General features: G+C 39.9%; 1 protein-coding gene across 1 annotated transcript; it reads left to right on the forward strand.

The window, feature by feature from the left end:
- Positions 1–2027: 2027 nt before the first annotated feature.
- Positions 2028–14155, forward strand: grap2b (GRB2 related adaptor protein 2b). Its single transcript, XM_036539093.1, has 7 exons — positions 2028–2232; positions 10446–10576; positions 10970–11061; positions 11162–11281; positions 12046–12208; positions 13357–13422; positions 13730–14155. Exons 2-7 carry the CDS (start codon positions 10499–10501, stop codon positions 13904–13906), a joined length of 696 nt encoding a protein of 231 aa, XP_036394986.1. The 5' UTR covers positions 2028–2232; positions 10446–10498; the 3' UTR covers positions 13907–14155.
- Positions 14156–14410: the final 255 nt, after the last annotated feature.

Here is a 14410-nt window from a genome sequence, read left to right on the forward strand (position 1 = left end):
AAAAAAACAAGACAACTGGCGATCGTCTAGTTCCTACTTTGGGACTCGAGCAGAGGGCGTAATTTTTCTGTTTGTACACTTACACAAGGATACTGGACAGCCAATAAAGTTTTCTGTAACTATTGTGTCTCTGCTCATTCAAAATAAATATCACGGTGAGAAACTTAGCCAGGGGTCGGTTGAAACCATTACATCCTCTGGCTTTTTATTTTTTGCCTCAATCAAGACACACAGACAAACTTTATTCAAAATATTCAACTATACAACAAAAGTGCTTGTTCAATCAGGCAGATTGGGCCCAAGGTGGGCAGCCGCACCCTCTGACACCCCCCCCCCCCCCCCCCCCGGGGTCATTCCTCTACAGACTGTCACCATTTGTTTTGATATTTCATATAAATACCAGGCAATTATTTAAAGTACAGTATATAATGACATCTTATTAAGAATAATAAAGACATAAGACAAAGATTTAAAGATGGCTATACTACTGAAAACAATGTCACAAAAACACTTGACATGTGAAGGTTTGCAGAACTGCATCGCGTTGGCCTTGTTGCAATGTTTGTGTTATTGATGTCTTGATCTGCACGTGGCATTATTCACCTCATGAAAATGCTCTACCAAATGTAATGCTAACAGCAGATTTGATTATCCTTGTTCTCGTCAGAATATAAATATTCATGTCAAGATTTTCCAGGCCAGGATAAAGAGGTGTTACTGGAAGCGGCGGGGAGAGAGCTTGGCTTTTAACTTTGAATTTGACGAAGACATTGGTGACGAAGACATTTCAGTTGTGATGCAATTTGAGTGGAGAGACTCAGCATACGTTGGTGTTTACAGCGATGTAGTTACGTCTGTTGTTTTGTTGACGCTGTTTGTTTTAGTCGGGATAGCGGTAGACAGCGTCTGTCTGCGCCCTACAACGACCGTGAACTCTAGGTCGTTTTGTTAATCTTGTAAATCGCAAGATTGCATTTTGTGACCATGCATTACAGCGCTAAAGTCATAACTTACAACAATTCTGCATTAAATATTTATTGCTGCTGTGTTTTTACTAAAGTACATTATCGTATTGTGTATACGATATGTTACATGTAATGGTAAAATACTATTTAGCCAAGCTGTTTTAATGAATATTGATTCAGATCGGTTTCAAGTTCTGCTAACAGTTTGTATGTATCTACTTAGTTAAGTGTATCTTTGTGGTTTGAGATTTACATGTTTCAATATCAGATCCACCACGTAAAGTCTACTAAAAAGAAGAGTAAAATGTAGGCCTAATTGAAGATCACGCTGCAAATGATTACTTTTACTTTTTGCACAGCAAAACAAAATAATAAAAAAGACACTGGAAGTCATTAAAAAGTCGTGTGTAGCCCAACGGTACAACCAATAGGACAACATTAGCAAACCAAATTCCCTGTAAAAAAAAGAAAGACTTAATTTTGTATTCAAAATGTAAATGATGGCAGTTATGCAGCTCTTACTGAAATACACCTGTGTCATGCACGTATAGCTCACTGTATACGCATACGCATACAGCTCACTTCATTTCGCTTTTATGTGCTGTCGGGCTTCGAAGCTGAGCACTCATGGTTGTTAAAGTAACATTCTCAAGCGTCCATAGAACCCTTATGTATGCGAAATTACTGAAAAATATTCAGAGCAGTAAAAGAGACTGTGCGGTGAAATTTATGAGTAAACCATACAGTATTCTATATACAAGGCTGTGTAAGCCTCCCATGTGCATCTTATTGGATGAAACTGGTTGGGGACTTGACTATATGCAACCTCCAAGCGCTGACTGCATTTAGTTTTACAAAAATGGCACAACTGAGACTGTGTGTAGTTCCTGTTTTTAAAAGGAGTGTTTTTAAATAAAGCACTTAAAGTAAGAGACATCTTCTAAATCACCATTTAAGTCTACTGAGGGAGGGAGAGAGGCACGGGAAACGGAGGGAGGGCGTAGTGGTAGGATGTTGCTTAACTTTTTTTTTTGCCCCGCATACACGCTTTGGAGCCGCAATGGTACAGCTGAAGTGAAACTAACAACTTTTCTTGAATATATTACATTGGTGTAATTATCTTAATTTTGACAATCTGGATACGATCATATTTTATTTCGCTTGGAACGAACTTTTGTTCTACATATAAATATCTCGCTACATCTATACAAGAACGGATTTATTTTACATTTTAGTTTGCTCGTAGAGGTTAATGTTGGCCATCTAGGTAAGTAGCTTTCTGTATTATCGTTGTCCCGTAAAAATATTATGTTAAACTCACCTGGTTGTACTTACTATGATCAAATGGATCAAATGGCAAAACTGCGAATGCTTTGGATTTAACTACCTAGACTGAAATTTTGACCTCGAGTGATCTTTCACCGTGTGTGTTTTTGCTCACCCAAAGGAAATGCATTTACCTTAAGAAGTTTATGCGAAGTTAATGTTTTTATTTAAAAAAAAAAAAAAATAAAAAATAAAAAAAGAAGATGGAAAAAACTATTTTAAACACGTATTTCGACATCACAGTTCCCAAGAACTGGACCCAATGTTTCGCAAATTTCTCATCAGGTTGAAGTCACCGGGTTTAAGGATATGCATACGGTGCAGTTGGGTTTAAATATTTTATGTGGACATGTGATAACGCGAATCTGGACATTTGCTTAGTGTACACAGCTGACATTTTATTACTTCTGTAAGATGCCGTTTAACCATTGCCCACGTGATCCATGTAAAGCGGAACATGGGAAACACTACTGGCATCGTTATCAGAAGGCAAATATTGCATGCCTGAGTTTGAAATGTCGAGAACGTTCGGTTTCCTTTGAAAACGTGCGTTTTCAAATATAGTGGATATGTGGACTTCCCTTGTTAGTCATTGGTTATTGAACACGGCTGCTATTTAGTATTTTAAAAGGGTGTCTTCATGTGTAGACTAATATTTGCGTTACTATAAGAAAAAGCATACACGCTTAGATGCATGAAACCATTTTCAATGGCGGTATTATAGAAACAGCATCATATTTTAATTGCTTTATTAGCAAGGATGACGTCATTTTGGCCATCATGAAATCGTTTATACATTTTTAATAAGCTGTCTTCTTCTGAGACGACATGCTGTATGAAATGTGAGGCTCTCACCCCTCAGGAACATCATGCTGACTAGAGTTGGATTGCCAAAGATAATACAGTTTAAAGTATAAAAAATAAATAAAAAACTATAGATGTAGCATACAAGCAATGGAAGACATACCCAAAGTAACAGAATATGCCTTGAAAAATCAGTTGACCATTTAATGACACAGAAGCTGGCACAAAAATGTAATGAGAGATATTTTAAATGTGATAACAGTTGCAATCTTTACGTACATCTTAACACCATTGTGAATTGGATGCATTTTGCATATAGCATCCCTTTGGTGCACTGGCATCATTTCAACAGGCTTTAACAGACCCTAAACTTTTAATCATTCTTATTGTTTTGGATATAAACAGTATTCCATGGTTACCTTTTATTCTTTTCTATTTCAACGGATGGATTGTCAACATATTTCTCATAGAATTTTGGAGTCAATCTAAAATCTAAAACATTACCTTCATTGTGCGTACAATGTCCTTATGCACCTCTGCACATAGCTTGAAAGTACTTTTTTGCTTTTGTTTTAATAACCACTGGTTGATAATTAGCCTTGAGTCTCCATTTTGGCTTGATGCAGTACTGTACATTTCACCTGTTCCAGGTCAGTGACAGTGTGTCAGTGCCTTATGTTTAGAATCACACCATTAAAGCACCATTAAAGGAGGACGTTGACTCAGAATAAGACGAAGAGACTCAAAATGCTGATCAGTAGTATAATTATAGACTGTGGCAGTGTTAGAGCCACACCATGTTTGTTAAATATTTTTCACCATGGGGTGCATAACAGTTAAAATATTGGGCGAGAGCTTGAGGGCTTATGTGAATAGCGTTGGTTTAAGAGGTCAGGCTTCCTCTTGCATCTTTGAACTATTCTCAGCATAGATTTGAGATGTAAGGTTAATAAAATGAATACCGTAGACGGTACTCTGAATTTCCTTGTTCCCCCCCCTCACAGTATTATTTTTTGTTTATTTTATAAGGTCATCATTATTATTTTCATTAAATGTATTCTAAATGCATGCTAATATGCATTCTTAGGTATGCAGAAGAGTGGGATAAAGGCCCAGGGTTGATTGGCTCCTTTGGAGTTAGGTTGAGAGAGGGCAAATGAGAGACCTGAAATAACACATGTAGGTGCAGGACAAATGGCAAATCTTGCATAATTCAGTATAATGAATTTGATATAGTTCCATAGGCATTTCAATGGCCTCACGTCTGAGAGAAGTGTTTGTTTTTCTTTTCTTTGTACAGAAAGGTACTGCACATTAAATATCTTTACTCTCTAACTAATTTCCCTTGGTTTCTATTTTGTCAGTTTATTTATTTGACTAGACTGAGAGAAGGAAGATTTTGCTTATTCTAAATAGCAAATGGTGGATTTCCTCAGCTGGGTTGCCTGGCAGATGCAGATGCCGTTTGGGGCCAGTTACCCAGTGAAGCAGTTGCTTCCTCTTACATTCTGGCAATTGATCATTTTAAACATGGCAGTCATAAAGGTTAGGTGACCAAAGGACTTTTTCAAAACTGATCCCATCATGGGAACACTTCGTACACATTTTGTAAGGGTGATACGTCTGTTATCATTGCATGTACAGCCTGAACACTAGTGTAGCAATGGAACTAGAGCACTCACAGGAGCTCTGCTGTCTGAGATGCTTTGAAGCTCTTTGTGTTCAGGAGGTGTCCTACATCTTTGCCTTTCCTGTGAACGGGGTCGATCATCCGTTGAACAGGTGGTAAAGGTCTGCTCACGAGCTCCTTAGCTCATTTCTGCATGTGAGGTCACTGTGTGCAGCAGGATGAACAATAGATGAGCACAATTGTTCCCCATGTTGTTTCGTTTGTTTCTTTTCATATAGATGTTTTGTATTTTCTGTTGCTCATATTTCTTCTGCCAACCCACTGGGGCTAATCTCACCTAATGTAGGCTGGCACATTTGCCTTTTCTCATCTTATGTTTCTGAGTTTTTATTTTAACCGAATGCACTGACAGGATGCTCACAGGTAATAATAGCAACTTCATTTTCTGTGTCCAGTGGATCGCAGTGGATCTTGGAAATTGATCATTTCATAGACTCTGTATTTCTCTAGTGGTGTCTTCTTATTTCCCCATGCTTTCATCTGCCTATAGCAGCTCCGCTTTTCTGATATTAGAAATCTTCCATTATTTGCAAAATACTGCTGCTGTTTTATCCCACAATATTGTATGAGTGGTTGATGATTATCATTGCAACATGCAACACAGAGAATCAAACAGGCTGTCTTCAACAAATACAAAGTACATTCTTTGAAACCTCATGGTACACTGGCTTGCTGTGTGTTGAATCCTGTTTTTATGTAGACATAAGGTTACAAACTAGGCTTACATTCCTGAATACAGACTCTGAATCTATTTTCCACAAAAAAAGCTAGATAGATATGTAATTAACTCAGATAATCACAAGACGAATATCATAAATATGGATGGTCATAAACCAGATCTTTGCACAGCATGGCCCAAAATAGCACAGTATAGACTACATTAAGGTGGCTTTGTTATATAAATTATCATAAGGGAAAATGGATTTTTTTTTTTTAATAACAACATGACATTATCTGATCCCACCCCACTGATGATTGTTAAATGATATTACAGGTAATAATGGTTATAGTGAAAGCAAAGTGACCTGTTGCAACATCACAATTTATTTCAAATTAAGATGACTTTCATTTGTGAATATTTGTTGTTGGAAATGGATTTTGTTTGAAAAAATATTTGCATGACATTACCTGACCCCTGCTAGAAGTAACACCACTTTGAAGCTGCTTCTGTCTGTTCTGTGGGATAGGTGTAAGGTAGGCCATACAACACACAAGGCCCTCTTGAGTTGTTAGTCTAAGGAGGCATTATAAAATAAAAGCTGAAAATGTCTAGTTATTTTAGATGAATGAGCAGACTACTATACTCATTAACACATAACCATGGCCATGATCCCAGGCTATGATTTACACAGCAAAATGTGATGGCTACTTTTTTTTCTTTGATTTTCCTTTGGGGGGGACTTCAAAGGCCAGTCACCACTGCTCATGACCTGAAACCATGCCTGTCCCTTTAAGAGATTTCTTAGCGCTTTTGTTCACTGTTGTCGCTCAAGGCTTTGAAATGTTGTATACTGTATGCGAGTAGAACTCGGCGAAGAAATGCAATGAAAAGATTGAAGCTATAAAAGGTGTTACAGTTCCCAAGTGAGCTGGCAGTAGCGGCGGCATTTATTGCTGAGTAAATGTGAAGTTACAAGCCCAATTTGCGGTGAGAAGTTACAAGCCCGGTGATGCCAGGGCATTGTGTCCAGCATGTTGTGGAGCTTGCTGACAGCGTTCCATTTCAGCTGAAGCATAAATGTTATCTTTACTGGAAGCCTGGCTGCCAGATGAGCTCATGAATATCACAGTGTGGCACTGAGCACCCGTGAAAAGACGTTCACATAGCGGATTTACACCTTGATATCCGTACCTTGGTTCCCTGCAATTTGAATTTCGTTTCACTGTGGTCGGACCTACTCCGGATTTACAAACGGGCTTGTAAGGGTGATTCTCTCAGATATGATTACTCCTGTATGGTGTACGCAGCTGAAGATCAAGCGGTACACATTCTAACTTTTTTTCCAGATATCCTCACATACAGTAAGATACTGTGTTGCCCTTTATGGCAAAGATAGTAGTATGCTGTAGCTCGTACATTAACATGGAAGAACACAAGTAGAGAGTTTCCAGAAGCAAAGCCACAGGTGTGTTACAAAAGAACAAAGATACAAGGATGAGAGAAAAAAAAAAGCTAAACTCCAAAGCAGAGCTCATGCATGCTCCTCTCATTATTGTGAGTGCAGGAGAAAGCAAGGTGCACAAGTGCACCAGATACTGGCATTTCTCAGCATTCTCTGATTTATGTGTACAGATAAGACTACTGTGCTGGCACTGTTTGAAGCACAGGGTACCAGTATTGCAAGATGCATAACTTCCTTTCTTGTTCCTGGTACATGAGTCTAACTGCAGACTAGTTTCTAACTGTGATTGTTGGTATCATTACTTTAGAAACAGAAACAGCAAATTGGAGCTAGCGATCTCATGATTGAGTATGTCTGTGTTATTTAACGATATGACATTTGTAATTTTTGGGTGATCATATATTTGGACTCTTGCTTGGATAAGGATACTTTTTGTTTTGTTTAAATTTTGTTTAAATCACTTGTATTACAACACTTCAGTAAGTCTGGGCACTTAAAATAATATGGTAATCTTGTTTCATAGCACCATCTGAAATTTGTTAATCTAAATTAAGCAGCATTCCTGTGTAGCCGTATGCTAAATTGTTTTACAGGTTACTAACAAACAATAATAAATACAACTTTTTTGTTTATTCTTCCTGTGCTAACTATATAGTGAAATATGGAAAAAGGTTTCATAATAATTAAAGTTAAATAGATAATTAACATGACACATCAACAGAAGAAGGAGACCAGGCTAATTTCGGATGCAGTTATCTAACAGACCCAAAACTCCAAGTGTCACTTAACAGATGGTGCCTATCAGTGATTTCTTTTCCATTTTTAATGAACAAATCTAATATAGCAACCTGGTTTTGGACAGCTCATCAGGGTCATGCAGCATTTAAATATTTTACCAATCAAGCTAACCAAGAAAGCCATTCTTCTATGAAAGAAGTGCTAGGTCATCAGTGTCCCGCATACATTTGGCTACAGCTGGTTGGCATACTGATTGAACAGCTAATTAATAACACAGTTAGTGTTTATTGCCTGTTGTTATTGTTATTTTACTAAACATTAATCAAACCATGCTGTGTGTGCTCACCATATGTTCCTAGGAAGGTGAATGGAATAAAGTGATGTCTGTTGCCCTGACGTTAGCCGTTGAAATTAGTGAAGCAGATGAAATTAGTGAAACCATATTTTACCCATGACCATCCGCTCATCATTCCAGTCAGAAGAGTCTTTATGATCTTATATTTATTGAATCAGAATCAGAATCATACTTTTTTGGCCGAGCATGCTTTTACACATTATATTTTTTTGGAAAAATAAGGAATTTCTTCATGCAAGGAAAAACTTGACTCTCAAACAGGCCGTAAAGGTGACCAAAAAGGTAATTCAGGACCAACCTTTCGATATGCAAAAATACACAATTTTCATTTTTGATGTGAACGTGAGTCGGAGCTACGTGAGCCCTCGAGTGCATGTGCCTCTGTCCTGTTTTTCTCTGACCTACCTAAGCTGGCATCTGGCTTTGTCAATGTATATGCCTTATTGCCCTAACTGAAAATCAGAGCATTTTTGTACCTCAGCATATCATAAAGCTGCTCTTTTGTACATTTTTAAAATTTTTGATGAAGCTTATGAATGTCGTGCTAATTGTGAAATGTGCCATGTTCAGCCTACGGGGAAACATTTTGCCCCTGTGTGAAAGGCAGGTATGTACTGTGTGATTAGCTTTATATGTCTAATTCACCACATCTATGTCTTTTTACTTTTCAGTTTGACTAATACTGTATTCACATAGATGAATAGATCCCATAGATTTACTCTAGAATTATTAGTCATTTTCTAGAATTATTAGTCATATTTTCTAGAGAGACGTGTGCAACTCCATGAAGTAGATTTTTTTTTTTGTTTGTTTTTTCAATTTTCACCATCTGATGAGAGTCATGTTATTACTCTGTGACCAGTTGGGGAATAGGTGAAGTTTCAGTGCACTGTAATGCTGAATGTGATTTATTAAAATTTCAAAAAAAGTTTTGGATGTCGGACAAATCTAGGTAATCCCTAGATTCTGCACGCCATTGCACCCTCGGTTGCAGCACACACATTGTAGAAACACCATAATATTAGCGAGGTACTTAATTACTGCCTGCCGATACAGAGGTTATATTTCTCTGTGAGACTGAGGGATTCCATGGAGAACGTCATTCTTCTCTCTCCAGTTACAGTGAAGGATCACATGTTGAATGTCGCGCTCGTCTCTAGTTAAAGGGAGGAATGGCATGTTGACCATCACCCTTCTCTTAGGGAATGTCACTCCACTTCAGAGCTTTCTCAAGTGTCACATTGATTTGTGGACACAATAGCTCAGACATCAGGTGGGGTCTCTTGAATGTGTCCCAGTGACCTTGTTAGCCAGATTTGTGTCATACATTTTCATCTGTGAAAGGGGGTGTTGTGACCATGTCATGGACGCTAACTGGAAAGAGCCGTAGTTCATAAGCCCCTTGAGGATAGCCTATAACCGCTGCAGGTAGACTAACCTGAAGGCTAGGAACCCACAAAGTGAACACTGGCGTATCATCACCTTTATGACAGAGGATAAGCAGATGGGACTGTCCTGAGATTTCATCTTTTTGAATTCTTATATGACTTTCATAAATTTTGTCATGTTAAAAAAAGTTAGATAATGGAGTGAGCAACACCCCATAATCAAATGACTTTTTATTTCAACGAATGCATTGAATCTGGTAGAAATGGTGATCATTGTTTATAGAATAGTCCCAAAACGGCTTTCCTTTCAGCATACATATAAGTACTCTGAGGTGAGAAAAAGAGAAAAAGCTTGCATCACCCAGCAACAGTGTCAGTGTATAGTGTCACATGTAATACCACTAGATTCCCAAACAACAGTACCGAGATATACTTACATTTCACAAAGTAGCAAGAGCAGGTGTAATGACTTTTCAATGTGCTGAGAGAGCGTTCCACAAAAAATACCATGCTCTTTCAATAAATATCTGCTAAGGTAGTATGCTGTCTTTGGGTGTTTTATATATTTATATATTTGTGTCATGTCTACATGTCTATAAATATATCCCAAGCTTGCTGATTGCTGTATTTAACAATAATGACGCAAACAGGCATATGCATATAATCTGCATACTAAACTAATCAATTTTTTTTTTTTCAAAACAAGCCAGCAGTGCACTACAATCAAGACTCTAAATTACAGAGCGATTCCTTATCATTTCTGTTCTGTAAACACAGACTCCCTAGGCTCATTCACATGAAAACTCTAGCTTAATTGAACTGACAGATCCACCCGAATCCTTGGTAACACTTTCATTTGTGAGGGACGTTTTTTATTTGTTTTGAGGAGGTTAGATTAACAAACTAAAGTGGGACTTTCATAAAGCAAAAATAAAAAAAATTCCAGGTGCAAGTTTCACAGCTGTAGTTTCATCACGGTTTATGGGAAACGTTAACCTTTTTTTTACCTGGTTCGATGCGGTTTTACCCCTCTCTACCCTCTCTGTGTCGTTGCAGACGATCCTCTCCCTCTCCCCTCTTGTGCTTGCTCTGTTCCCCCTCACCGGAACATGGAAGCCACCGGCAAGTTTGACTTCACGGCCACGGCAGAGGACGAGCTCAGCTTCCGAAAAGGAGACGTTCTCAAGGTGTGCCACTGCACGACACTGTGTTGTGGTGCAGGGAGCTTCCGTGAGACACACGGGACACAATTAATAATAGAAGCACAGAGTTCGGTCCTAAATGATCCCTGCTGTGTCAGAGGACCATTGCATTTACATTTACATTCATTCGTTTGGCAGATGCTTTTATCCAAAGCAACTTACAAGTGATTCAGAGTACAACACAAGCAAAGATCCATATATATAACAAATGCATTGTTTTTAACGCTGTTGACATGCAGGATGTGTGTCTTCATGGAAACCATAAAGCACTTTGCATAAAATGTGCTAGAAGTGACACTGATGGATTGCTGCCTCATGGATGCAACAATGTCATAGAGAGCAGTGTTTGTGTTAAACCTCTTCTGTCTTTCTAATCAGATATTGGGCACCAATGATGACTGGTTCAAGGCAGAACTACACGGTCATGAGGGCTTTGTCCCTAGAAATTACATCAATGTACGATTTCCCGGGTAAGAATGATTGTATCCAGTAGCGGTATGTGTATGCATGATTTTGCTCTACAGCAGGTATGAGAGTGTGTGGGTGCTGACTGTTGTACGCTCTGTGCAGCTGGTACCAGGAGAACTCCAGCAGGAACATGGCAGAGGAGACTCTGATGCCCCGTGAGGTGGGGGCCTTCCTCATCCGGGGCAGCCAGAGTTCCCCGGGAGACTTCTCCATCTCCGTCAGGTCAGTAAGGGACCCCTAGGAGCCCAGCACAGGGCCCATACCAGCACTGACCTGTCCATGTGAACAATGACCAAATAAAAACAAGGTCTCCTCCACTACTACGCAGAGCAGCCCAGTTCAGTACATTACTCTATATTATTTGCATAACGTGCCCCCTTATCCAGATGGACTTGCATGTCACTCAGCTTGCGGTCCCACCTGGGAATCGAACCTGCAACCTTTGGGTTACGAGTATTGCTTCTTCCTGACATGATACTGCTCCCCAGGCCTAGTTCATGGTGGGACTGCCCACACCTTATTTAATCTTCATTGTTTTGTTTTATTAACACAGGAGCTCATTCAACGCTAGTAATTATATTTCCACACCACACAGCAGTCAGTGTTCCTGCAGATTGTTACTGTAGATAGCTTGGGGCTGGGTGGATATTGGAATGTTAAACACATATTTAGACACGCAGTCACATGAATATTGCATGACCTACTGCTGCCTCTGTGTCATGGTTCATCAGTGCAGTGTGTGTGATTTACCTCATAAATCTTTTGTCAGATCAAAATAGTCTGTGATATCAGTCGAGTTTGTGCAGTGTTCTTGTTCAGTGCTCCGCCTGGTGTCCAGTTTAGGTACTGCACTCATTACATACACCTTTTCTCTGGAGCTTATCATTGTTCAAACTGTAGGTCTAAAAGTGAATGTTATGAAAGCAGCTTTTTTGAAACATTGTGGCCCTCATGAGCATGTACTTACCCCATGAACTGGTTCCCAGGCACGAGTCAGATGTGCAGCATTTTAAGGTGATGAAGGACAATAAAGGGCAGTACTACTTGTGGGCAGAGAAGTTCAACTCCCTTAACAAGCTGGTGGATTACTATAAGAAGACCTCCATTTCCAAGCAGAGGCAGATCTTTCTGAGTGAAGGAGACACACAGGTAGGTCATGCCCTTGACTAGTGGAGATCTCATTGAGTAGTGCTGATCACTGTGGCTATGACTGACTGTCTGTGTTGGTTCCAGCAAAAAACAGTACTTAAAGTGAACTCAGTCAGTGTTAAGTAGTAGAACCAGAATTTGGAGTTTAATTTCCAAAGCATTCCAAAACTTAAGTGAAACTGACGTCATGACAAGTCCGTGGTTTTAATGTCGTTTTGGTTCTGTCCGTTACCACACAGATCATGTGAGTCCAGCAAAGTAAAGGAAAACAGATGGTGGCTTCAGTTTCACACGTTCAGTTTCATTTTCACCATGTAAATTCTGCCCCTCTGTGTCTCTATATCTTTTCCCTCCTCCAAGGAAAGAGGCAGGATTGCAGTCCCCCCCCATGCAACTGTCAGTGCTCCCGCCCCCTAGCCGTAGTGTTTTTGTTTTTGTTTTTTTCCCCTGCCCATGTGCTTTTGTTTTCCTTGTGCTCTAGCCCTGTCCTGCTCCCCACCCGGTTCTCCACCAGCCTGATTGCTCATCGCCTTCACCTGCCCGCCTGCACACCTGCTTCCCATCCCCTTGTCAGCCCTGCCCTATATCTGCCCTGCGTGCCCCTGTATTGTTGCTAGTTCGTAGCAGTGTTTTCTGACTGTTTCGTCCCTGCAATTTTTTCCCCTCTGTTTGCTATTTCCCATTTTTGACCTGCCTGTTTTTTGATCTGATTGTTGCCTGCCGCTCTGTATTGTTCGCCCGATCTCTCTGCCTGCCTGTTGTCCGACCCTGCCTGTTCCGACTTTCCCGTACCTGGATTTTCCCTCGGACAGCCTCTCTGGTTTAGACCCTGCCTGTGAACTGTTTTACGATCTGCTTTGCGATTTCATTAAATCTGCCTGGAAACCGACGCACTTGTGGTCTGCGATTGAGTCCTTGCCTGAGCCCTTGACAGCAGCAGCCACAGATCTCCTCTGTGCCAAATATCTCCCACAAATCACAACCTGTTTTCACGCTGTGACATCAATTTCACTTCATCTGTAATAGCTAAGCACATCACATCGCAAACTGTATGAAACATTTTCTCAGTCCAGAAGAGTGTGGCCTTTTGTGTCACTGTTATGTACATGTTGTGACCATTCAGAATAAAAAGTCACATTTTTTTTTAGGAGGAGAGGCCAGGTCTGCCAGCACCCAGTGCTGTTCGGCCACCTGAACCTGTTCCACAAACGCAGGTACAGTCGCCACAGGGAATGTTCCATGCAATACTCAAAGGCTTACGACACACCTGTACTGAACTTACTTAATCTGTCACTGAAGTTCCCCAGCAGTTCCCACTGCATTAGGAATGCTGATCTGTCAAAATGATGAACATGAATCACTTTTTCATTCCTCAGAATGGTGACGTTTATTGACTTTCCTTCTCTTCTTTGTGTGAGTGTGTGTGCATGTGTGCATGGGCATGTGTGTGCCTGTGTGTGTTTGTGTGTGTATGTGTGTGTGTGTGCGTGCACGCTCATGCATGTGCTTTGTTTGTTTCAGAGGCCAGCCATGCAGGTGCAAGCACTGTATGACTTCAGGGCTGAGGAGGCAGATGAATTGGGCTTCAATGCCGGAGATATAATTGACGTTCTGGACCGCTCTGATGCATCATGGTGGAAAGGCCGGCTTCGGGGAAAGACTGGCCTGTTTCCATCCAACTACATCACACCTGTTTGAGTAGACACCCCATCACCCAGCACAAAAATGCCAGTCTTACTGATCCACCAATCTAAAGATGAGTTGATTGGTTTGTGGGAAAATGGGTTTGACTCCTATAATTACACCGAATATGTCTTATCCGTCATGGAGTTATGCACAGGTCTAAACAACAATGCCAGTTTTTGAAAATGATGTTACATTTTCTAAGTTGACATGAGAATAATTTCAAATTGATGTGTGTTAAATTATTTTACATGTCATCACCAAATATGGGTCCAGATTCAGTTCAACTGCTATGTTACTTTGTAAATATAAGAAGTTGTTTTAAAAATTCAGTACATTGAAAGTATTTATCATTAATGTTAGTGGCCATCAAAATTGATGTGTTGGTAAAGAAAGTAGAAAACATGCAAAATCTGTTGCATGAAATTAATAACAAAGCACCATAGCTGTTAGACTGAATCTGGGCTAGAGTGTTCAAACATGTTCATGCTTACAGCAGTCCCTTATAGGAGACCAGGG

Source organism: Megalops cyprinoides, chromosome 1 (assembly GCF_013368585.1).
Source record: "Megalops cyprinoides isolate fMegCyp1 chromosome 1, fMegCyp1.pri, whole genome shotgun sequence".
Lineage (NCBI taxonomy): Eukaryota > Metazoa > Chordata > Actinopteri > Elopiformes > Megalopidae > Megalops > Megalops cyprinoides.

Coding starts and splice junctions, on each gene's coding strand:
- grap2b (XM_036539093.1), top strand. CDS start 10,499: ATGGAAGCCACCGGCAAGTTTGACTTCACGGCCACGGCAGAGGACGAG. Junction 12,209..13,356: donor TGAGTGAAGGAGACACACAG/GTAGGTCATGCC, acceptor ATTTTTTTTTAG/GAGGAGAGGCCAGGTCTGCC. Junction 13,423..13,729: donor AACCTGTTCCACAAACGCAG/GTACAGTCGCCA, acceptor TGTTTGTTTCAG/AGGCCAGCCATGCAGGTGCA.